The sequence below is a fragment of the Osmerus eperlanus genome, chromosome 2 (genome assembly GCF_963692335.1).
Source record: "Osmerus eperlanus chromosome 2, fOsmEpe2.1, whole genome shotgun sequence".
NCBI classification, from domain to species: domain Eukaryota; kingdom Metazoa; phylum Chordata; class Actinopteri; order Osmeriformes; family Osmeridae; genus Osmerus; species Osmerus eperlanus.
The window spans coordinates 16,262,196-16,288,828 of NC_085019.1; the positions used below are offsets into that span (position 1 = coordinate 16,262,196).

The following is a 26,633-nucleotide window of genomic DNA, read 5'->3' on the forward strand; positions in this document are numbered from 1 at the left end:
GGGCCTTGCATGTTAAGTTCGCACAGGGCCTCGCACCCCCCCTGCGACGGCTCTGTGTGGTTTGTTTAATTCTTAAACAATGATGTGATACGCGATACGAAATGCGAAAAGGTCTATATATATATGTACAGTATATATTTTTTGTATTCCTTTTATTCTCCCAGCCGCTCAGTAAGAGCCTCACAGGAGCATGCAAAGAGCAGCATGCGTATAAATGTTTGTTTATGTCGTCACACAACTTACCTTCGACATTAACCTACTGTACCTAAAAGCATCTACAGCATCCTGATTGAATCTTGCTGTAAGGTCTGCAGAGAGATAAACTAACAGACAAAGAACCTCTTGAACAAAAACGTCCTCTTTCTGTCTCTCAACACGTATTCAGTAATTGACCTCTAATCTAATCCTAGAACTAAATTGAAGTTGAACAAAGTCTTGTTTTTTGGCAACAGGACTGAAACATGATCATCTTTTGATGCACCATATAAATACCTCAGTTCACCAGCATTATTACTACAACAGTAATACAGGACTATTTAACATAATTACCCATTGTGATGGTAATCCATGTGTCATCTTTGTGTAAGGCCAGTTGTTCACCAGTTATCTTCTCATCCCTCACTCCCTCCCTCCCGTCTCTCTGTCCCTGTGCCTCGTTTTCCCTCTCACTCTTCACACTCCTTCTTTCATTCCCCCTCCGCCCTTTTCATCTGATTTCTCTCATTACTTTCCTTCCCCCAGCCTGATTTTTGGCATCATCACGTGTGTGACGGGTTTGCTGGGGGTTGGCAGCGGTGCAGAGATCAGCCGGAGGCTCCGGAGGAGGACGCCACGAGCTGACCCACTGGTGTGCGCAGCAGGGCTCCTCCTCTCAGCACCATTCCTCTACCTGGCGATTGTGTTTGCTCAAGCCAGCACCATTGCCACCTACGTGAGTCTGGGCCATCCTGAAGCTGTGGGACTTTTCAGTCTCCCGCTCATACACACAAACACACCACACTCCCTGTCTCATTCAGTCCGTCACATATTCCTCCATGTTTACATACTGTTCTCCCTATTTCAGACCCTTACACACGTGCGCACGCATAAATAAGCACACGTTAAATGTGTTATGAACACAATGGCTGAACATCTTGTCTCAGATGCAATCAAACCAATGACCACTAGAAGAACACAAACATCGTTCACAGATTAACAAGATATGCAAACATAAAGGTCTGGATAAGAGCGTCTGCTAAATGACTAAATGAAAATAAAGAGACGCACAACAAACTCCCGTTTATCCTTGTCGAGTTTGTTTGTCCTTGGTGTGGGCCTTGTGGGCATGAGAGAGCCAGGCTGGATTCTGGCTCTGAGCTGTGTGTTCCCTATTATGATGATGTGGTGGCATAACTGGTTAAATATTGCCTCTGTTGACAAAGGTGTTTATCTTCTTGGGTGAGACCTTCCTGTCCATGAACTGGGCCATAGTGGCTGACATCCTGCTGGTGAGTTTATACATTCTCAGTGTGAAGGAGATTAAATGTGAATGTAATTTTTCTATGTACTGTACAAAGATGGAGATGGTACTATTTACTCAGTAAGGTTTACAAGTGGCCCTGTGACATTATTCTCCATCTCTCCCTCCCTCCTTAGTATGTGGTCGTCCCTACTCGGCGCTCTACTGCTGAGGCCTTCCAGATTGTTCTCTCTCACCTGCTCGGAGATGCAGGGAGTCCATATCTTATTGGAGTGGTACGATGCACATACATACTGCCATGCAAAAGCAAAAGGCCTTAAAGGGGTCATTGACTTATTTTATAGGGTATTTCACACTGTTCCTGAAGGTCTCCGAATAGGGTATGTAACATTGGTTGGGCTGAAAATGGCCGGGTGCTGTTCTATGCGCCCTAATGCAACCCTATGAATTAGCCCTGGAATAAAACAAGGTTTTCTCCCTTTTATGGTATGCTCAAGAATATATAGATGCGCTGTGCGCTGATTGGTTGGTTTACAACGAGCGAAGCTGCGGAGCAAAGACGCAACATAGCCAAACATGCATCGTAAATTGGAGATTTACATGACAACACAGGTTATTTATTCGAATGGAACACAGTCAGGAACATGAACTAACATTAGCCCCATTGCCAATAAACTAAATCATCACACATTCTACCTATGCTAGATACAGGATACGTTAGCATTGCTAATAACTGTTAGCAACAAAATCATACTTACAGCTTGCGGTTGTGATGAGCATACAGTCGGAATAGCACCTCTTTTCAGCAACAGCGGCTTAGCAAATCCTGCTTTATATTGTCCAAGGTTTTCAAAACTGTCGTTGGTGAAATGGTTCGAGCAAATGAATAATTGAGTGTTGAACTTCACAGGGATCTTCTCATAGACAAACATCAGCCATGCCTGTCGAGTGTTTGGTTCCTTGGGAAGACTATGAAAAGTGTCAGCATTCCCTGTACAGACTGGAACATTGCATTTACGACCGTGGTCCATTTTCAATGTCCTTGAAAAACTTCCAAACTTTCTTCTTTGTAATTCCCGTGGAAGTACACAGAGCGCGCAGCTAAACTAGTGTCTGAGATCTACGCGAACCCTGGGGCGTGACAAAGGTCCAGACCAGAGCCAAAAAAGATGGAGCCACCTTTGTGACGTCACAAAGGTGGCTTTTTTTAAACCGACTGTTTTACAGCAGAATTTTCAAATTGTGAGATTTGCATAGGAAAGAGGTGTCAATGGACTTTGATGTTCACTGTATGTCCATTTTACCCACAAACTTTCGTTATTCAACTATGACAAGGTAAACTCGGTTTTGCAGTCAATGACCCATTTAACTGACATTTTGGTTGAAAATTAGTTATTCTCATTTTTGTGACATTTAAGGTCTGCTTTATAATGAGAAAATAGGGGTTGTCTTCACCATAACTTCCAAAAGACCTAGAGAAGCCAAGGCAGAATCCTGTAACATAAGTTACGGTTCTTTGACTTAGTTTCACTGCACTCTAGAACGTCCAAATTGATTGAAGGTACTCTGCAGTGTTGCCAATTTGGGGACTCTCGCTAGATTTAGTGACTTCACCTTCCCTAGAGAAAAAAAGTTTAATCTAGTGATTAGCAATTAATCTGATGACTTTCTGCTACTTTGGCAATCTCCGTTTTCGTTGTTGAGCAGCAGAAAAATAACTATAATTGTACTTTTGTGTTAGACAGTTGCAGCCGCACCCACTCAATCAAATGTAAGTTAATGCCGTTTGCCTTGGCATGACCCCTTATTACCGTATTTTACGGTATTTAAGCCACATCGTGTACAAGCCGCACCCCCCCAGAATGAGCACTTTGTGTTTGTAAATCAGAGTATAAGCCGCACTGGAATACAAGCCGCACTTTATAAGCAAACAATGTTACCGTTGCGTGGACCAATGCTGACAAATGATCACTTGCACGTTCATGCTATGGCTGCGGACAGCTTGGATAGCGATCTAACTAGACAACATTCCCAATAAGGGTGAACACTCAAATTATCTAAACTATAGACCATAGCATTACACATATCAAAACGAACACAACAATAGAACTCCAAATAATGCTTATTTAACTACGCTAATGCCCTTAACTTAGGAGCTTTTCAGCTTGCCGCAGGGCATTCTGGGTACCAAGAGCAATGCACGAGTATAGGTGATCTTACAGCATTGTGTAACACACTTCGTTTGTGGATAGTATGTCCAGAAATAAATCCAAGTCACTCATTTATTGGCAGAATCCATTGTTATGTCTACAAAATTATTTAGATATGTTATAAGTTTAGCTAGCTTGCAAATCCTGAGGATAGCCTACTGTAGCAGACCTTTCTATTTGACAATGGACAAGGGTGTTTTGTCCCTCGGGAGTTGCCGTAGGCTTGATGCTGAAAGCATTACGTGAAATCTGAGGGATGTTCGAATGGCGATGTCAAGAAGAGCAGTGGTAAAATACAAGTTATGAAAAGAGACCGCGTCCGTGTCTTATTGTCCACACTATCATATACAATTATATCTAAAACAAACTTACAAAGAGCTTGGTTAGACTACCAAAGTTGAATTAGTAATGTTGTTAGCGATGCTAGCGTTATTTGGCTGGGTATTTTACTGGGTTTGCAGCTGTCTGATTAACTGAAATTATTATGAAATGTTATGTTCTACTAGCCATTTGCCTACTTTAGCAAGTCACTGTATTTCCAAGCCCTGATAGTGTAACTGAGAAAACAGTAAATAATTCCTCTTTCAAGTAATAAGCCCCCGTTCAAGTGTTGAGCATAAAATTATATGCACGTTCAGTAGAGATCTTGAGAGAAGCCACTTTTTTGTTCTAAAATCGGACTATAAGCCGCTTCGAAATATAAGCCGCACAAGAAAACTGTAAAATCGGAGTACAAGCCGCGGCTTATTTTCCGTAAAATACGGTATTTTGCAGACAATGCAAAGGCAGAGTACATTAACGTCCGAATAAGGATACTTAGATTTTAACCCCCTTGACGTGGATAAATAACTTCATAAAAAAAAAAAAAAGAATTGGCACATTTATCATATTCTGCCTACAATTCATTTGGGTGGACAACAGAATGACAACAGATTTCCAGTTCTACACTCTGGTGAGTTAAGGTTTTTTGTAAGGCAGCATACACGCAAGCACATACGAACACATGCAGAGATGCATACATTCACACACACACAGATGCAACTCGACAATCATCCATTTAACACGCAGGTGTAGGGGGTTAAATATTGGCCAAACAACCAAAACAAATTCCCCTATGGTTTAAAGGAAGATGGGAAACTAAATAGTGTATTAGCATGAACCAAATCATGCCAATAGAATTCCAGGTATTTGACTCTATGGGTTAAATCATAGCAAGAATGGTCAAAGTACGGTTAAATGAAATACGCATTTAATAACATTGCAAATGAATGAAATCAATTACAAGGCAAACATGTTACAATATGAAAGCTTTAAATCTTACCTACTCTACCATGATCATTGTAAATCAGAGAGAAAGCAAGAGGTGAGCAAGGAGTAGGACAGTAAGACAAGGGAGAACTGAGGAGAAAGTCTCAGGAGATGAAGAATCCACAGAACAATGCATTACAATTCCCTTTATACACAAGACCAACCAATCAGACCAAATCTTGAATGGGGTGTTAGGGCCATCAAGTTGAGACCGTCCATAAACTCCAGACTTTAGCATATGAGAGGTGGGGGCAGGTTTGACACCCAGTCTTACAATCCTCCCTCTTGGACACAAAAGCACAGGCAAAAGCTGCAGTGTTCATCGTGTGATAACCTGCACCCATAGGAAAAAGGAACTTGATTGCAGACAGGTCAGCATTGAGATTCTAATGGTCATGGCTGTTTGCTCAGAGGATCACTTTTGGATCATGGCTATTGCTCAGAGGATCACTTGGAAGAACCTTTGTATTGGCATGCAGACGTGCCCTTGGTTAGCATATTCCTGCTACTTAAGTTCTTGTCCTGTTACAGCAGAACACAATTGGAGCACAGCACTTGGTTAACAATGAAAATTGTAAAGTTTGGAGTGACGTTTGGAGTGGTCTGGGGTCTGAGAGAGTCGGATTGGATACAAATGGAAATTAGTGAGACAGTGTCCTAAAACTCAAATGAAAAAAATAGGTGAACAGTCCTCCCTTTTGATAGATGAGAGGTACACAAACATATCATCTAGCATAGATGAAAATGGCAATTAAAGCAAAACAGTGTTCTTGGGTCCAAAATAAACAAAACATAAATTACACAGCAATAATAAAATAAAATACAAGTTATACCAATCTACATTTACAGGTCAGGAACCATTGTGAGTTTAGCTAAAACCTAGAACATTTACCACCAACTCTATAAAACACACAAAGGTACATACTGATCCACAATACCCAATACTCATCCACACAAAACTCATGGATGGACAAACCATATGCACTATGCATATGCAGCTAAAGGAACTGGAGCAGCAACAAATAAACTGTCCCCAACGAATCTTTGAACTACAACAAAGACTAAACACGGGTAATACAGTAGGAATGAAGCAATATCACAATTTGGACCTGAATTAAGTAAATGTAAAAGATAGTTGGAATTGCATGTAATCACGTTAAAAAGTTCAAGGTTTGTTTGTCTTGATAAAGGCTCAGCTTATGCTGCATGAACAATGGGGGAGGCCTACCCTTTCCCAGATCCCAACATTTGGACTCAGTGTGACCACTTCTTAGACAAGCATGACAAAATCTAACTTTGTTGTTAGCATAAAACAAGCGTGTGGGTTGAATAGGCATATTTCTACCAAGATCCCAACATCGCATTTCGGTGTGTCCTTGTCTTTTACAGAAGTTACACTGTATATGAGGGGGCTGCTGGGGCTTGGGTTTTACCTCTGTCGCCATTTTTATGGCAGCAATGCGTGGCGGATCAGGAGCACGACGGTTCTTTGTAGAACGCAGTTTGGGGATTTGCGCAACAATTCCACTGTCTGTGTCTGAACACTCAGTAGAATGTGAGCCAGCATGGCTGGTCTCTTCACTGTCTTTGTTAGCGGTGTATTGCCTTGTGGCACAAAAAGGGGTCGCTGCTTTCAGGACAGAGTTGAGAAGACATTTGCCAATTAAATGTACACTAATCTTCAATGTTTGTTTCTTTTCTGCTTTCTTTTTATGGACTCCTACAGTTCGCCAATGTTCAATTATTTATGCTAGCGTAAAATCCGTTTTAAGACCGTTCTTGTCTTTCTTGCTTAATTCAGATATCGTTCGGTTAACGCTAACTTCTTCCCACAGGTTAAGTAATTTGTTAACTTCAGTTTCCCATTCCATTTTTTGTTCTTTTTATGCAGGAGCTAATAGCAGAAACTGGTAATAGGCTTCTACCAACAGAACCAGGCGGAACACAATTAATGTACATTTGTAAATGCTTACTCACCGCACCATGGTTTGAAACGCCGGTATACCAAACTGTAACTGAATTGCTCGAAACATATCACGTCGGGGTCACCAAAACTGTAGGGGGTTAAATATTGGCCAAACAACCAAAACGAATTCCCCTATGGTTTAAAGGAAGATGGGAAACTGAACAGTGTATTAGCATGAACCAAATAATGCCAATACAAATAGAATTCCAGGTATTTGACTCTATGGGTTAAATCAGAGCAAGAATGGTCAAAGTATGGTTAAATGAAATACGCATTTAATAACATTGCAAATGAATGAAATCAATTACAAGGCAAACATGTTACAATATGAAAGCTTTAAATCTTACCTACTCTACCACGATCATTGTAAATCAGAGAGAAAGCAAGAGGTGAGCAAGGAGTAGGACAGTAGGACAAGGGAGAACTGGGGAGAAAGTCTCAGGAGATGAAGAATCCACAGAACAATGCATTACAATTCCCTTTATACACAAGACCAACCAATCAGACCAAATCTTGAATGGGGTGTGAGGGCCATCAAGTTCAGACCGTCCAGAAACTCCAGACTTTAGCATATGAGAGGTGGGGGCAGGTTTGACACCCAGTCTTACACAGGCTTAAAGAGCTATATTTGACACTCCTCTATGTCTACTGGTCTTCCACTGACAGTTGCTCTCTCCTCCTCTTTCTCCATCAGGTGTCTGATTCTCTGAGGCAGACAGACTCCTACCTGTGGCAGTTCCGCTCCCTCCAGCTCTCCCTCCTGCTCAGCTCCTTTGTGGCTGTGGGGGGCGGGGCCTTCTTCCTGGCCACCGCCCTCTTTATTGAGCAAGACCGTCAACTAGCAGAAAATGATGTCACCTCCGGTAATATTTCACATCTGATCTAACTGCTGTGTGAAATATACAGTCCTGGTCAAAATGATTGGCACCCCTGAATTTTAAGTACAGATTTTAGAATATCTTAAGAAATAAAGGCAAATTAACCAATTTCGTATAACCTGAATATTTATATATATATATATATATATATATATAAGATGTCCAAGGTTACTGAACAAAAGTAAAAACTAAAATAATACTTCCATAATAGTGAAATTATGCAAACATAAAATGTACTCCGAACACAATTATTGGCACCCCTCACTAATATTTGGTTGCAGAACCTTTGGCAACAATGACCGCCTTCAAACGTTTTTTGTAGCCATCTAGAAGCTTCTTGCACCTGTCTGCTGGTAGTTTCTGCCACTCTTCCATTGCTATGTGTTCAAGCTCTTTTAAGCTTGCAGCATTCCTCTTTGAAATGGCAGGTTTCAGCTCTCTCCAAAGGTTTTGATGGGATTTAGATTCAGGTCATTACTGGCCAGTTTAAAATAGTCCATATTTTTCTTTTCAACCATTCTTTTGTGCTGTTGGATGTGTGCTTTGGGTCGTTGTCCTGCAGGAAAACCCAAGCCCTTCAACTCAAACCTAGTTGTCTGACACTGGGTAAGACATTTTGCTCTAAAATGCCTTGGTAATCCGTCCATAGAACATTATCCCAGAAAAACTGTGGCTTATCTATGAAAGTTTTTGCAAACATGAGTCTTGCCTTTTTGTGCCTTTCTTTCAATAGTGATTTCCTCCTTGGTCTTCGCCCATGGAGCCTTACTTTGTTTACTGTGTGGCGTATGGTACGAGCTGAAACCACCACTTCAGATTGCTCCAGGTCAGCCTGAAGCTCTGTAGATGTCTTGTGTGGTGTTTTTTCCACAATCCGCACCAACTTTCGCCGACTTCTCTCATTGGGTGTGCTTTGCCTTCAGCAAGGGCCCAAACCCTTGTGTTATCTTCGGGTCATTCTGACCCATCAGTCATTGTGACCCACCATCGTATTGCGACAACTTTACCACATACAAAAACAAAGTGAAGCATTTTATTTTAACCGTTTGGCTGTCTCAACCCCCCACATTGCGAAGGTTAAAAGAAAAATATTTGTATTTGTTTTTGTATTGGATAAAATTTGGTAAATACAACTATGGTTCGTTATGAACCTTTGGGTCATGTGACCCGAAGGCAGCACAAGGGTTAATGTTTCTTTTCCCACCCCTAAGCATCCGTCAATATTTGGACTACATAGAAAACGTCGATGTCAAAAGTTTCATCTTGGTAGCGATTGCGTTGCTTGTATTTTTATTTATGTTCCGTTGCATGGTTTAAGTTTAAATTACGTTTTTGTGGCGAAAAGTGAAGCTAACGGTGGCTAACTTGCTAGCCACAGTCACTGACGTGACGTTACTAACGTCATAACGTCACGAAAACACGCATGACTACCTCTAGCAGAACATAAGTTTAGCAGCTCGTTAACTTCTGGGAGATAGCTAGGCTAACTATAGCTTTACTGCAAGGCAGCTGCAGAAACGCCACAAGCAAAGATGCCAGGGTGATAACTATTTACTTATTTTACTTATTATACTACTTATTACTTACTGTAATATGAAACACAATTGTGAAGTGTAATGTACAATATAAGCTGATATTTTTAAGGAAGTACATCTACTTTCGGAAACAGTAGTCTACTATTTCACTGAAGCATTAGCATCATGACATTAGCCTCTGTTGCCCAGGCAACACATACTACAGCGGTCTATGATCCATCTGTTTTCAATCGTTAAAATAAACATTCCTCACAAATACATTTTCGTTGTAGGATTTATTATGACATTAGATTACAAGTAAACGATTTGTTGGTGAAATTATCATTGTGGTTTCAAACCAGTGTAGCTCACTGCAACGCTGTAGCCTACGCAAGGCACTTCACCCTACTTGCCTCGGGGGGAATGTCCCTGTACTTACTGTAAGTCGCTCTGGCTAAGAGCGTCTGATAAATAACTAAATGTAAAAATGACTAAATGTACGCAAGACACACTAATACAGTAGCTAACAAAAATGTCTCCACAGCTGTTTAGGAAGTCAAACAGCGACAGAACATGTTCCGCACTCCCCTTACTTAGCCCAAATAAAAAGTTTTTCAATAGGTGAAACTATTTGACTACTAGGGGTGGAACGGTACACTGAAGTCGCGGTTCGGTTCATACCGCGGTACAGACATCACGGTTCGGTACGAGTTCGGTACAACGGAGGGAAAAGCAAAACAAACCAGGTTCCTCTACGAGTGAATACGGCACATTGAAGATGACATGTAAATTCCGATTGCGTCAGTAATTTTTTTGGCCCTATTTGTATGTGTATCTAATGGCTGGTTAAGCACTGTAGGGAGGAGAAGTTGAACAGTTTTTTTGGTCTCGTTCCAGTGATTGGCACACCTGGGTGATGGCGTCGGATATTTTTTGTCATTTAGCTAGCACACGCCAGATGCGTTATATGCGTTAGCATGTTGTATTTCCACTCACATACCCCACAACCAGTGACGTGCGGTGATGTCAGTAAGAGGCTAGGCACTTGAATGGGAAAATGTGTCCAAACTTTTGACTGGTGCTGTAGCCTACATGTTGAAGAATACAGGATCAAAGTGCGCAAGTGAGAAGTGAACGGACAGTAAAAGCACTGCTTATTCTACAATTTTTTTTGTATTTGATTATGCGTAACTGGTACATTCGTCATCGTAACGTCTAAACAATTGGAATAACACATATTACATATATAAATCACAAGAATAAACAGTAAAAATACAAATACAAGTTTATTAAATAAAATGATTTAATAAAAATGTTTACGTTTGAATTTTGGCAGGGTAGGCAGTGCCGAAGTTTTCCTAAACTTGCAATCTTAAAAATGCCGGCGGGTCCTCTATCTCTCGCGGGTCGCCACCACTCGCCATACTTGTCCTTAGTGCTGCTATCTATCCTATCTCTGTCTCACGGCGGCACCAATCAGAGCTTTAGAGCTACAGATTAGATGTCCCTAAAGTACACAAGTATCTAACAGTAGTTCCGCATTACATTAATTAATTTGCACGCAAGTTTTATTTATTTTCATAGTCATATTAAAAAAATGTGTGAGGAACTAATTTGAATTAATCAAAAGGGTGCCAATAATTGTGTCCAGGGTATATTTTATGTTTGTATTTTTTATTTCACTATTATGCAAAAACTGGTGTGTGTTCAGTAACTTTGGACATATCATTAAAATATTCAGATTATACAAAATTGGTTCATTTATTTCTTGAAATATGCTGAATTCTGTACTTAAAACTCAGGGATGGCAATAATTTTGACCAGGACTGTATTAGTCTCTTCTTCATCAATACAGGTTGTGACTTATACTAACTTTTATCATTGGCAGATGATGAACCAATCATTGTGCCCAAGAGCGGCAGGTCAACAAGGGTGCCAGTGTCCAGTGTTCTGATTTAAGGACAGTTGCGAGGGACCTGGGGTGCTACTGCAGGAGAAGGCTCCATCAGCAATGGTCCCCACAGCCCCTGCCAGTTGCACACCTATTTTATTTTTTACAACAATGGTTATTGAGGAGTTTCATGATTATTTATTATTTGTAGCCAAAAAACTCTTGACATCAAGGCAACATGGCAATTACCACCGGAGAAAGAAGAACCTTGGCCTTCAACATTCTGGTGTTATACACCAGCTGTTCCACTGAAATTTTCTAAACATGGCAATGTTGTTGGACAGACGTGTTTATAGAAGAAAACAAGGAGTTTAGGTCAGCATCTCAGATCTGTAAAAGATAAGAACAAGTTGACTAGTTCATCACTTGAGTGAAAGAAAATGTTCCCTGTTGGTTGTTTTTGTGTTCTCCAGAAGACTCAGTCTGTAAATGTTCAACACATTTGTGTTGACCACAAACCTCTGTGGAATCTGGTGAGAATTTCGAATGTCAATTTTCTCAGTGAGTTGTAACCACTACATTCGTTCTGCTCTGTATTTGGCTATTCCTAATACGAAACTTTCTTGCATTGGCAAGATTGACAGACATCTGGCCTGTCAATCTAGTTCTCCACACTTCTTACGGAATACAAGATAACGCTAGATAGAGCACCACACCAGAGCAGGGAACAGCCCATGGTACATTCATGGGACCCCAACACCCAATTTGCCATTTAAATGAGGTTGAATCAAACTTAAATTTGCCATTTTGTTTTTCAGACAGATGTGTTTTATATGTTGCTTGAATAAGATATTTTAATACCAATGTTCCATATAAGATGGATGCCCGTCTGTGTAACAGCACAACTGGAAAGTCTACTCACAACTGCTTCAGCAAGATGGCTAGAATGGAAATGGATTGATGAGTAACTAGATGATCAGCAATATATTAGAGGGATCTGTCTTCCATTTGTTTTTGTGTTCTTTCATTAGCTTAACCTTTTTGAAAATGTTCTTTGTAAAATCTGTGGTTATATTCTTCTGTGAAGAGGCACTGATATCCCAGTCAGGCCTTTAAGAGTATGCTTTTCTTAATTGTCTGAGGAAACATTATTGTCTCTCTTTTTAATGACAGCAATTATGGTGTATTCTTTGGATAAAGTGTATTTTAGAACATTCCCCCCGCCCCCAAATAGTGTAAAAAAGTACATTTTGTTGTAGCTATGTTTGTTTAAACATTAAAGAAGCAGTATGGATCTATACATAGACTTGGCAGACTGATTTGCATGTGGATGGATACAGTGTGTCTCTGTGGTTGTAACAGCTTTGCAGTTGCAAAGTTGAGAAAGCTGCATCTTTGAAGCACGTGTTGTGTTCCACAGTTCCTCTGGTATTACTGTTGCTGCTATGGAGGGTAGAACATTATTTAATGGACCCCTCACTCATTTTGTCCCCCTCTCAAGAGTTGTTCTTGCCACCCCTACCCCCCATTCTACAGGCATGCTCCCTCTATTCTCCTCTCACAGGGATTCCTTTTTCCCCCTCCTTTTTCAGTTGTCTGCATAGTCTGTTTTCGTCTTTGATGGGGAAAGAGGAGTGCATGGCTTCCTTCCTTTGGTGTGGTTTCCTGTTTGTAGGTGGGAGAACGTCAGAGATAAGGCAGGTTGCTGCAGTAACCCTCACAAAATACACAATCTAAACAGCAAGAACTTTGTGTATGAGGTATGAGTGGATGTGCAATTCAGTTTGTCTGACCTTTCTGATGCTAAGACACACACAGACCATGCACACAGTTAACTTGGTAACACAAAAATGGAACAGCATGTCAGCAAAGTGGATGTCAACTGAACTCCCACTGATGGTGGTTTGTTAAATTTACATTTAGTCATTTAGCAGACGCTCTTCTCCAGAGCGACTTACAGTAAGTACAGGGACATTCTCCCTGAGGCAAGTACATTTAGTAGGGTGAAGAGCCTTGCCCAAGGACACAACTTCATTGGGTACGGCCGAGAATCGAACCAACTACCTTCTGATTAATAGCCCGACTCCCTAACCGCTCATCCCCCTTGTGCAGTAAATGTGCAGACTAACTCCTTGAATTATGCATGTTTAGTTTTTCAACCATAACATCTTAACAACTGGTTCTCATATGTTAGGTTTCCTCTTATTTACATTTAGTCATTTTTTTGTAAAATCTTATGTAAATTGTTTTCTGAATAATTTTAAATTCAGTGCTGTCTACGGTTGACAATTTAATGAGACAGGATCAGAAGACAAATGTTCCTTCATTGGACCAGGTGCTCTTTATTCAGTATCTCAGGAGTATCGGACCCTCAAACTCACTATTTTGAGATGCATGAGAAATATTCACACAGAGCTGTTTAAGCTTCCATTACCACTGCTGTTATGAAACTGTATATGTATCGGTGTTCTTTTCCAAATTAACTCTGATGAAAGTACTTGCCTGTGTTTATTTCTGGCAGTTTTGAGAATACATACTTCATTCTAGCTTTAGTCATGAGAGGTAGATAGTAAATATATTTCTTTAAATATTTCTTTAAATATTTTTTTCTTTTAAGAGGTGTTAATTAAATTGTAAAAGTAGGATGGGGGAGGTGAAATGAAATGGCTTGCGAGACTGACAGAAAACGGTGCATTGTTGGTGGTTGGGTGCAATGACAGAGGGAGATCTTCTGACAGAGCACGGGAAGTCGTAGCACATCAAGTAGGTTAGACACAAGAAAAAGCTACTTCAAAGAGGGACACCCACCTAAAGCTGATATATTGAGGAGTAGAGGGCAAGAGACTAACATACGTTTAGTAGCAGAGAGCACAACTTGTTAAGACGGCCATAAATATACACAAACGGTAGACATGGTGGACCTCAGGCACTAAACAGATGTCATAGTTGGAGTAGATGCAATCTTGGCCTAGGTTTAGAAGAGGTCAAATCTGTTAACTGGTATTGCAAAGGCAGCACAACATTGTCCTTCAGAGTGGGATCCACACGTGTGCAGTAGGTAAGTCAGTACTCTCTGTTGAGCTAGTTCTCTTCCAAGGTTTTCTGTGTTGTAGTATGTGATTTGGAGCATGTGTTTCTTTTGTCTCACCAGATCACTAGACTGAATGTAGGCTCCTGCGCCCTCAGCTTCAATTCTCATCTATCGCATTTGTGATCCTTATGATTTTTTTCCCCCTCTATATCTTTTACGTCTTATTCCCTCAATCTTTTACAATCTTTCAGACTGTTTGGGCACCCCCCAAGCCACCTGACCACTGATTGTCTATGAATCAGGTAATATGTCACTAGATCAGTTTATATAGTTTTACGTTCATTATTGTGGTTATATTATTCTAGGATATTTTTATGAATTTTGGGTTTGTTCATCATCCTTATTTCAAAGCCTGTACCACTGTTAAACACCCCAAAAACTCAAACGTTTGTGTTTCAAATTACATGTATGTTGGAAACGTCAGTATTAGAAAAACTGAGCATTTAGGCACAGCATCAGCATGCTTAGTATGGTAGATCAGGGCTTTATATTACATTTTGTTATTATATTGTTAAACATTTTGTATAGTTACTGTACTTAGAATACTGTATTACTTAGGTACTGTGAAACATTATAAACATATGACAGATTATGTAGAAATAAGTACTGTAAGAAGAAGGTGGAAGTTTATTATGTTACATAAATATACAGGAAATCCGTTTCCTGGCCATAAAGAGCTCAATTCAACCTCATTTACACAGAGGGAGCATGTGAGAAAGAGAGTATATGTGAAATGGAGGATTGAGGCGCAAAAAAAAAAAAAAGGATGTAATATTACCAACCACACAGACAGATGGTATTTTCTCAAAGTGGAAAACTACACACCACATTCCATGAAAAGCTTTCTCTTTGACCACACAGTGTTTCCAGGTAACCTGGAAAAGTAAAGGTTTTCAGTGATTTTCTAGTTTTGTAGATGCATTTGCCACTATACTCTTCAGTAATACTGTATAGAGGAGTATTACAGTATGCAATATTTAAATTATTTCTTAATGGATAGTTGCTCTTGTACCAGAAAGGGTGCCCAGTTTCACAAGAAAACTTGTCCTAGACTGCCAGTGGAGTTTCTAGACCGTAACCAGGCTTAATTGTTTTATATATATATATTTATATAATTTATATTTATATAAATGTACCAGAGGGTGCTGATCACCGTCAACACCAGCTACTAACTGGAAAGTAATGCAAAGACAGTTCTCATTCACATGATGCTGTGTACTCTTGCAGGAATGGAAATATCTACACTGGCATTGTTAAGCGGAGCTCTCTTGCTGTCCATGGTTCTGCTGACTGGCCTGTGTCTTCACTGCAGAAGACACTCAGCACCTTGTAAGATGACTGGTGACTGATCACACCAGAATTTCTTAAATTTTGTATATCATTCCATCTTGAAAAGGACTGTAGAAGATAACCTGAACACCAGTCAGGAATTCTAAAGTCTCATCTTTAAAGATTTATTAAACCAAACTACTACCACAACTATCATTGTCTTGTTGATGGTGAGAGGGAAGGCCTGAGGGGTGCAAACATTTGCTTGACAATAAATGCAGGTTTCCCCATAAGTAACAAAACCCTGACAGACATGCTATGCAGTACAGCACATGGTGAACTGGTTGAGGTTATATCGAGGCATGCAGTGGCTCCTTTCCTTGGCCCCTTTGCTTCAATACATATTTCATCTTGGATTAACTGTACACTCCCCTCAACATGAGCTGATGTCAGTTTAGAGATTCTTTAGATATTAATGCTTTGGCTAACTTTAACCTAGGAGAGCTACTGTAAATATTACCATAAGGCCCCTTTGACACAGGTAAATACACATGTTCCTGTACACTACAGCAGTATGTTCATCTGTAACTGGTAAGGGGCTTCACAGAGCAACTGATGCATTCAAACGGGGTATACATTACAAACAGTAGATTTGCTATGGTATATTATAAGCATTGTTCTGTATTACTGCCAGAAAGGAAGTATAAAAAAAGAATGTATTTTTGGCATGTTTAGAAAGGCTAGTAACTAGATTACCATGTCCCAGACATCCTCACCAGTGACCTGACCAGGATGAAACAAACAAGACATTTGTCACTAATGTTGTTTCATCTCCCTCACTAGTCATTATCCAGCCCAACCACGGTTCAGAGGACTACACACAACAGTAAGCACTATATTTGAAAGATGGACTGGCATGTGCTGATAAATAATATAAGATGTGATAAGGTTGAAAGAAATGTGTTTATTCAGTAATTGCTGGATTACAGTTTGTTGAATTAACAATTTACTGTAGATTTGTATCTTACATAGTACTTGTATCTTTCCTCATTTAGAACACAACCAATGCGAGTCATTCGTTCATGTGAGTAGCAGTTTTATGTGGCAAATGAGTGCAAGAAAGTATTTTCAGAGGAAGCAATTTTGCACCTTTAAAGGTCATTTAGTCTAGTTTTTGTCCCAGTCCTAGCCCAAGCTTGGTATATTTACATTTAGTCATTTAGTAGACGCTCTTATCCAGAGAGACTTACAGTAAGTACAGGGACATTCCCCCCGAGGCAAGTAGGGTGAAGTGCCTTGCCCAAGGACACAACGTCATTTTGCACAGCCAGGAATCGAACTGTCAATCTTCTGATTACTAGCCCGATTCCCTAACCGCTCAGCCACCTGACTCCGTATATAGACTTATTACTGTTAATATTCATAGACTGTTATTGGGATTCTGCCATATTCATTATGTACGCTTTTCAGCCTTATTGTAGTAATATTGATCATAAATATTTGTCATCAGATCAAGGCACAATCGGCACAAACTGGGCCACACAGTCTTCGACCCTTTCACCTGTGTAAGTGTCTCTGCTACCTGCCACAACATAGAATAACACACACACACATAAACAGACAAAACAAGGTAAAATGCTTCATACAAAACATTGTGAGCAGGGAAGTATCATATTTGGAGCTGCCTGTATGTATTTGTTTTATGTATGTTACAGTTCAGAACAAATTGTGCGACATAACTCTTTCACCCCTACTGAAAACGGTGAGTAATGTCTAATTCACATTACCGTTGTCTGACTCTATTTTTGTGTTTCACATCCCATTAATCAAGCATTTTTTATTATGATTCAATACATAAGTCACAGGATATACATCATGTGAGGGATTACAGTATTGTGTACCATTTGAGGCTACTATTTAACTAATACTGCATCACATGATAACACCCAAAAACTGTTTTGCAGAAAGCAATCCCAGTTATGAAAATCCTACAGAAGGTAAAAGAAATATCTGAATCTTGTCTCCTAGTTCTCCATCTACATCTATATCTTTCTGCACTTGTCCCCCTTGTATAATTTTGTCCATCTGTAATTTATTGTCGAATTTTTTGTGGAATATATGGAGTTATTGTCTGCATTGACAAAGCAAGCCGACATGTTGACTTGATGGACGCTCTTGATTGACATTTAGGAATTTCTTGTCTCTTTCCGTTGTGCAGCTCAGTACCAGAACACTGTGGATGAGGACGAGGAGTATGAGCAGGCAGCTGATGCGCCCTACGTGTAAGTCCTCTTAATGTACAGTACCAGTCAAAAGTTAACAGGTCAAATGTGTCCAAACTTTTGACTGGTACTGTACCTTAGAATAAAGATTTCAAATTAATTTCATCAGCTAAAATACAGTTTGTTTTTGATCAAAATATAAGCCTCGACTAATCTAGATAATGTTTTTTTAATAGAATATTTTTATTGCAGGTTGTTGATGGGTACAATCCACATTGATACATAAAAGCCATATTTGTCTTTTTTCCAATAACATTGAAGTGGCGTAAAAGAATGTACCTTTATGATTATGTGACGGAATTTAAAAACATCAAATGGCGAGGTAGTAAAGAAAGAAAAGGTTGGAAGAAAGTAAAACCCATGCTTAAAAATCTCATTCATATCACACATTTGGTATAAGGAAAATAATGCAATGCCCTTAGAAAATAGAGTACTGGTATTTAGTGAAAGAAAGCTTTGTGTTTTTATTGATAAATGCAATAATTAGTACAGCTTAAAGATCTTCAAATAAGGTATTTGGACACTAATTTAATTTATATAGACACAGCAAAGCAGCCTTGTGCTGTTTCTGTATGAAACTAATAAAAGTATTGATGTTTCTTATGTTTTAGTTTTGCTTGCAGAAAAGATGTTGCATGCCTCAAATATGTTTAATATGTAGGTTTTCTGTTTTAGAAATAGAAGAATTATGACATGCTTTAGTAGGACTACTTCGAGCTGTAATCTTATTAAACCACACAATGCTATCTCAGCTTCTACCTTTGCATGGGAGGTAATTTTCATCTCTATTTTCTTTCCCCTTCCACTCCACTCACTCTTCATCTCTTTCAGAGATGTATTACCAGACCCTCCTATGATTGAAACTCACCAGTCCAATCAGAGTCTAGCCTCAACCCAGAGCTCAGGTAAATGTACTATAAATGTCAGATCATTTTGAGTTGAGTTTTGACTCAACATTTAATATTTTTCACTTAAGTAGTGAAGTAGTAAACCATTTTTGAACAATGATATTCTGTGGATGATAATCAAATTGTACGTCAACATGCAGAACCTCCATATGTGAATATTGAGAGAGAGCAAGGTAAGTGATACATACTAATGTACATACATTTGTCTAACAATGTATCAACTGCATTATGGAATCTAAAATGTATCCTTGATCCACTCCAGTTGCTAAACTTATGTTAAAGATTAAAATAAATCCTATGTTTAAATGATGTTAATCCTTCACATTGATTCTTGTCATTTACATGACCAAAAAGGAATGTATCTCATTCTATATTTCTTAAATATGATTATATATTACTTCACTCCTCAGAAAACTATCAGAATGTGGATCCTCACCTTGGTAATGTAGTATTGCGTCATTATGTCCAATTATGGTCTGGTTCTCAAATGCTTTGGAAAAGCATACAGGAGATTAGCTAGTATTTCACTTTAACAATTTGTCATATTTATCCTAATTATCATCCCATTTATTATTTAGTATTCATCATTTGTAATATCTCTATTTTTGCCTGTCTCTCTCCTGCTTCAACACCTACATTTCCCCACCTGCGGATGTTGGTAGAAATCAGAATATCAATCGGCTCAAAGCAATTAAAAGTATTTTGAATAAGTATTTATTAAACATAACTATATATGACACACAACATCAAACGATACACAAAAACCATCCGGCCTAGGAAACAGATAGTGATCAGAAACCGCTTACGCTCAAAAGCAGCGTCTTACAGCTTCTGATGACCCACTACCCCCAAACGCATTTACTTAAAGGCACATGTAATCTGCCCAACCCTTGAGCAGCTCTAGATAATAAAACAGCATCTTCCTCTGTGTGTCCCATGTCATAAAACAATAAATCCCCAGTCTACACCCTGTGACCATGTCTCCCTGAGTTTCCCGAGGCAATGAAGACACAGGTCCCTAAGCAAATGACATGACAGAAAATACAAAAGACATAATAAGCAAACAGATAATCGAACAATGTTACAAACAGAATGTTCCACTACAGGATTGATCAAGTGTTTTCTAACCTTATCTTAAAAATCTATGTTGTAGCAATTATGTGTCCTATTACATATCCTGTCTTATTTCAAACCGTCTAAGCGGTCAACAAACAAGGACTTAACAGTGTTTGGTTTAAGATGTTTTCAATGCTAGTGTGTGTGACAGTCTTCTGTGGGCGTACACACCATTCTAGTAATTACTGTTGAATGTTCTCCAGGTATGGCCTCCAGATTGTCTTGTCTTGAAGACAGTGATGAGGACAGTGATGAAGAAACTGGCAACTATGTCAATCAAGATATGGTATGTTCTTCAGTGGGAGGTCATTGTGTTATACAGTTACCATTTTATGAGTTAAGTATTATATCAACAGAGGCTGATTTCTCTACATCACATCTTGTTGTCCATTTCTCTTTCAGTTGTGTTTAACTGAGACCTCCATATGAGTAAATCCATGTTGACACAGAGGAGGAAATGGATGATTCACAAAAGAAGGATTCACCTGTGGCATGCTTTCTGTTCATGGAAATATGGAACACATAGCATATGTATCTATATCAAAAATCCATAGTACTGCATCAGATGTCTGATTTGCCAAATCATGCTGATAGTTGTTTGCTTGGTGTGATGCTTTTTGGAAACTATTTATAGATCTCTAATCGCCTTGGACCCTGCTATGTTTTGTTCAGTAAGGAAACAGATTACTGCTACAGCATTAACAGCAGGGTGAAGGTGTACAATTCTTGTCCACATTCCACCTGTTTGGTACTTACCGTATTCATAGGCCATTATTGAATACCAAATGGATTTGTATGATCCAGGATAATTCCACAAGAATACTGTTGACAGGATGAGCATTGTATTCTTGTGGAATTATTTAGTGTTAGTATCCGTTTAGTATTATATAATGGCATATGAAAATGGTAAGTACCAAACAGGTGGAAGTATATCGAGAACCTAACCAACTGGTAGTGTCATCACTAAAATCCAGAATGTCTGGGTTAATAATAATGTCTCCTAGAATCTCATTATGACAACTTTGGAAGTCTGTAGCTATAAATGCTCAGAAAGTAATCCTATAACAATCTCTTTCGTTTGTAACAATCCAAAGCAATGACAATAGCAACTATTTTAGCAATAAACTAGCCCCTTAGGAAGTTGGGCTGTTTTCCATGATACAATTGGACCCAATGGCCACACTGGGGCAACAAATTAGACCATGTTGTTTTATTACACCCTCTGGTGGTAGTCAGAATAGTAAAGAAACAAGATGTGGGAGGGACTTCTGAGTAGCTGTTTTAATGGAAAGCAATTGCTGACAAATTCTGAGAAATGTTTTTATTCACTTAATGTATTTGTAATGTGTGTGTGTGCCTCAGGCAGAGTGTTTGTGCTTTTATCTTGAAATGTGTGGTTTGACATTGAACTGTGAAACAGAAGTTATCTGAGTGAAGTTTTAGGTTCACTACTGCTCTAAAGTTTACAAAGACACATGCTTGGCTTGCCTGCCAAACCATTTTTACAGACATACCAGATATGGAATTAGAAACAGAAAGAGATTAAATATGTGTGCCCATAAATTACCCAGGCCTAAAAGTCCTACTGAAATGGGAAAAATGGCATTGACCTTTTCAACTAAATGTTGAGGTGGTAGGACGGGAAGGGAACCAGGGGTAGGATGTGTTTGCTAATATTAGACTTCATGCTGGTTATTGGTAGTTTATTGATACCAACAAGAAGAAGTAAAAGGAGCTCAAGTCTCAGAATAAAACTATCAATTAACTAAAATATGTATTTATTATTTCTATGTTTATTCAATTAAAAACTAGAAATATAGATGCCTGTAGCAAGTGTGGATTCCTCCTCAGAATTGCAATCTATTTTTAAATTGGCATGTTAGAGTGTTAGGGTTAACTCCTGAGGAAAAAAAGTTTCCACCTGTCAGAATTGGACATAAATCCTGGAGGGACCAGGGAAGGAACCATCAACCTATTGGTTACAGATGCCTCACTCTCCTTACATCCTTTTGTGGCCCCTTTAGGATCTCTGCTCAATAAAAAAGTGGTCTAACAGTTTTTCTTGGCATTAACTAGTATTAGCTATTTATATGGAAGCAAATAAGTGACAATGTTTTGAATTTTGAAATGCATTGAAAACTTAATATTAAAGGTCCCATGGTATGCTGTTTTTGGATGCTTTTATATAGGCCTTAGTGATCCCCTAATATTGTATCTGAAGTCTCTTTCCCGAAATTCAGCCTTGGTGCCGAATTACAGCCACTACGAGCAGTCCCACAATGAGCTTTCCTTAGGATGTGCCATTTCTGTGTCTGTAGCTTTAAATCCTAGGAAGGAGAGAGGCGAGGCTAACTGCCATGCTTCGTTCGTTTGCAGCCATGATGTCTCTCGAGGAAAAACCAATATCGCGCCAGCACGGTCGTAGCTCATTTTCTCATTGGGCAAAGCAGAGAAAGGGGAAGTAACCTTTCCTCGTATGACGACATAAGATCGGAGCGTTTGAGCTTTCATTTTCTCAAAGGCGGAGAAGAATACCCAGGGCTTGGTTTACACCTATCAACGTTTCTACCCAGACAGCAAAATGTGTTTGGGCCAGATTTGGACCAGGTCTTCATTAGCATTTGGCGCAGATCCGCTAAACGGACCTGGACCGGGCTCATCCTTTCCAACGGCCCAATACCGGAACAGGTTCGAATTACGGATCAGAGACAGATCTGGGCCAGAAGTGGCCCAGTACAGTTATTAATGCCATGACGTGTGGTGCGGATCTGGCCCAGATCCGCGACTCACATCAAGAGCTCATCTGGCCCTGGTCTGTGATTCATACTTAGGCTATTATGGGCCAAACAAATATCCACGCAATTTGTAATTTTCAAACGTTTTATTTCATTTTAAAACAGGCAAAAGAGAACATTACAGCATTAAAAAAAACACGGGAATTGTTACGGGAATATGCACCGGTTCATTTAAATTTAATTTCATAGTGTGTTGATGTTGAAGACTATATGTGTATAATACAGTGAGACTTTGGATATGGTACTGACGTCCGAACTAGTTAATGTATTTGGACGTGAGAAGTGGGCGCTAGCAGTAGCTATCAGCGATCCCCGCAGGCTACTATAGTAGTATTTTGTATTTTGCTATATGGCTAACATGCTAACATGGCTACGATGTTGCAGCTAACACACAATGGACACGATATTCAGCAATGTTGGTAAATAATAAGCAAAGATAACCGTTTTGGCCTAATGTTCACATTAGTTGTGTAGTTGTGTTGTGTTAGCTAGTTGTGTTGTTTAAAAGAACCTACTGTACCAGCTAACCGTATATGCTACTAGCTTGTCTAGGCACGTACGTCTGAGGTTGTCAGAATAATGTGGTGTAAACTAAGTTTGTAAACTTTTATGTTTAATATAAATATTTAACAGACTAACATGACATCAACACCAGTTAACTTTTACATTTTTACTTAGGCCTATAATGCACTTACCAACAATCACAAATCACAACAATCACAAAGACGGTGCAGCCTACGGTCTTCCACTCTACAGTCAGATAGAGTGGCAGGTTTATGTGGGGGAAAAGCTTTCCGTTAGTTGTGGCGCGTCTGGTCTGCGCAGCTCCCGCGTATCCGGCCCACACCCGCCGGGCGGACTCGATTCAGTTGTGGCGCGTCTGGTCTGCGCAGCTGCCCCGGATCGGCGCCGCAACCGCCAGACGGAATGTTACAGCCAGAATTGCTATAGAGGTCTGGCGCAAATTTGGTGCAGATCTGCATAGTGAGTGCGACTGCTGCGCGAATCTGCTGATTCGAAAACGGATCTGGCACAGATGTAAATGCTGTCTGGGTAGCCACTGGGGACCAAAGGCAGGCTAGGGGAACTCATATTAATGTTAAATAACCTCCTATAGTGAAATGTTCATGTCATGGGACCTCTAACATTTAAACCCCAAATTCATAGTATCAAAATGTTTTCTTAAAATGCTAATATTATTTTATTTCAATGTTTAAAAAAATCAGATCAAAAAATTCAAGCTTCCAAACTTCTAATAGAACAAGATTCAGGTTGTTCAAATTCAAACTGTGAAATGTTTATTGGAACATGCAGGGTTACAAAGACATGGATACCAGGATCCAGCGCTGATACGGACAGATGGGCAGTGCTTAGTGACAATGCAGGCACAGTCGTTTGAATCAGCTTGTTTAACCCTCGTGCTGCCTTCGGGTCACATGACCCAAAGGTTCATAACGAACCATCGTTGTGTTTACCCAATTTTACCCAATACAAAACCAAATAAAAATAATTTTCTTTTAACCTTCGCAATGTGGGGGGTCTGAGACAGCCCAACGGTTAAAAGAAAATGCTTCACTTTGTTTTTGTATGCGGTAAAGTTGTCGCAATACGACGGTGGGTCACAATGACTGATGGGTCAGAACGACCCGAAGATAACACAAGGGTTAACCGAGACCGTAGGTCGAGGTTTACAAACAAATCGTTTTGACAAATCGAGGCGACAAAGCGTTTGCTGACCTGTCGAGGAGTAAACATTTGCAGTAAATATTTGGTTTCTTATATACTACAACAATACGTGGGAAGATCACAAATCAAACAGGTCGAATCTGGAGCAGACGCCATGTTGTCAGAGCAATCAGCTGCACCTGAGCTGCACTTGCACTGGTGACGTCACTACATCCCAAGGCAACATATCAACAACATCAATTCGTCTTCTTTAAAACGGGATACTTCTTTAAAACGGGAAGCGATTGCGGGGCGTTTGCGGACCTGTGCAAAAACCATATTTGGTTGTTTTAGTTTTTTTTAAGGCAATTTAGGCTACTTTGTTGCCGAGCAGATGCCACGTTGTTAAGGTCAATGGCTACATCTCCAAGGCTACCGCTTGTTGCTAGGTCCAAAAAAACGTTTATTTACCTCTGCGAACTTTCAGGAGGTATATAAACGGATTAATTAATTTTTGAGAACGTCTTCTGGACCAATAGGAACAGCGTATTGGTCCAATTAAGAAACAGTGTGATAAGGATAGTGATGATCACTATCCTTAAATAAGAGACAGTTGTTTTGCATGATCAGTCATATTTTCAAAATCAATGCCAAGATTTCACAAGATGTGCCAGGGTATGCAAAATTTTGAGCACAACTGTATATGCTCATTTCAGCCATTTTGTATTATATTCCTTATTGCTTATCACCATATAGGAAGTTGTATTCTACACATCTGTATCAAGTTTCAAGTTAATTAGGGCTATGGTTTGTGATTAGATTTTTGTAGGTTGTCCCAAATTTTCCCTGTACAGAAAAATCCATCATAATGGCTTTTTTTTCTGATGAGAAATAAGGCGTGTATACAAATTTTCAGACATTTTGGACTATGCTGTAGAGCAGTGGTTCGCAACCCTGGTCCTCAAATACCCCCTATCCTGCACGTTTTAGATGTTTCCCTGCTCCAACACACCTGATTCAAATGACTGGGTCGTTATTTAGTCATGCAGAAGCCTGTTAACGACCATTCATTTGAATAAGGTGTGTTGGAACAGGGAAACATCTAAAACGTGCAGGACAGGGGGTACTTGAGGACCAGGGTTGAGAACAACTGGGTTAGAGGGAAAATCACCTAGAATTTAGGTGTGGCCTATAGCGGCACCTATGGGCTCACATGGTCCATTTGCGGTGTGGGAGTTACTTGTTGCCTGGAGTATCAATGTGCAAAATTTGAAAACTAGTTACCATTGGCATATTGAGTTATTGGGCACTTTAGAGCTACATTAAGAATACTACCAATTACAATTAGGTTTCCTACTGACAGAGGAATACTAATTATGTAAAGGATAATACCCAACGAGGTGTACAATATCATACAATAATGGACGATGCGGGGTGTGAACCGTCCGACTCCACTGAGTCCATTACAGTGTGTGTCCACTACGGCGGCGTGGGGCGTGGGCTTCCAATTCATTTTCAATGAAACCGGGGTGTTGACGTTCGCGTAGGGCATTGTGGGAAGGTGAGCGGAGCATTGCGAGCTGACATTTCTCAACTTCATGTACATGAGCGTTAAACGCTAGCGTTGGCCAATCAGATTGGTTTCTTGTAACGTTGCAACCGTTGGTCATGGTAAACACTTCTAGGTTTCAGTTTCAAGATTGAGAAATTTATGGTGTGTGGCTGCACACCCAGTCCTGTTCAGAACAGCGCTGCGACGCGCGATTGGCTCGCACTCTGCTGTGATCGTTTCAGCAGTCGGTCTAATTTTTCTGCGAGACATTTGCAATTCGGCTGCAGGATGATAAAATACACCATATTATATGATATCTGGATATCTGGATGACCGAGCACCACCTCCAGCTGAACCTCGCCAAAACAGAACTTCTCATCATCCCGGCTAAACCCTCCATCTCCCACGATCTCTCAATCACCCTGGGATCTGCGACGGTGACCCCTTCATCCTCTGCCAGGAACCTTGGGGTTACCATGGACGACGAGCTCTCCCTCACGGCCCACATTGCTGCGGTCTCCTGGTCGTGTAGATTCACCCTCTACAACATCCGGAAGATCAGGAGATACCTGTCTGAGCACTCCACCCAGCTGCTCGTCCAAGCACTTGTCCTCTCCAAGTTGGACTATTGCAACTCGCTGCTCGCTGGTCTCCCAGCATGTGCAACCCGCCCTCTTCAGAGGATTCAGAACGCAGCGGCCCGCCTGGTCTACAATATACCCAGACGCT

General features: G+C 40.0%; 2 protein-coding genes across 3 annotated transcripts in view; both read left to right on the forward strand.

Annotated features, from left to right (window-relative positions):
- Positions 1-12,526, forward strand: part of spns1 (SPNS lysolipid transporter 1, lysophospholipid) — a 56,578-nt gene extending 44,052 nt beyond the window's left edge. Inside the window, exons 9-13 of the mRNA XM_062453578.1 lie at positions 742-931; positions 1,422-1,487; positions 1,636-1,734; positions 7,638-7,806; positions 11,224-12,526. Of these exons, the coding sequence (XP_062309562.1) occupies positions 742-931; positions 1,422-1,487; positions 1,636-1,734; positions 7,638-7,806; positions 11,224-11,294 (595 nt within the window). The 3' untranslated portion in view covers positions 11,295-12,526. The remainder of the gene's footprint in view (positions 1-741; positions 932-1,421; positions 1,488-1,635; positions 1,735-7,637; positions 7,807-11,223) is intronic.
- Positions 12,527-12,665: 139 nt separating this feature from the next.
- Positions 12,666-22,060, forward strand: LOC134014105 (uncharacterized). Of its 2 annotated transcripts, XM_062453984.1 has the most exons (16): positions 12,666-14,284; positions 14,378-14,392; positions 14,509-14,559; positions 15,545-15,646; positions 16,430-16,472; positions 16,642-16,670; positions 17,097-17,151; positions 17,302-17,348; positions 17,551-17,583; positions 17,805-17,868; positions 18,700-18,773; positions 18,917-18,949; positions 19,187-19,216; positions 19,439-19,473; positions 20,096-20,178; positions 20,295-22,060. In XM_062453984.1, exons 4-16 carry the CDS (start codon positions 15,547-15,549, stop codon positions 20,302-20,304), a joined length of 636 nt encoding a protein of 211 aa, XP_062309968.1. In that variant the 5' UTR covers positions 12,666-14,284; positions 14,378-14,392; positions 14,509-14,559; positions 15,545-15,546; the 3' UTR covers positions 20,305-22,060. The 2 variants fall into 2 exon arrangements, with proteins under 2 accessions (XP_062309968.1, XP_062309967.1); XM_062453983.1 differs by lacking the exon at positions 14,378-14,392.
- Positions 22,061-26,633: the final 4,573 nt, after the last annotated feature.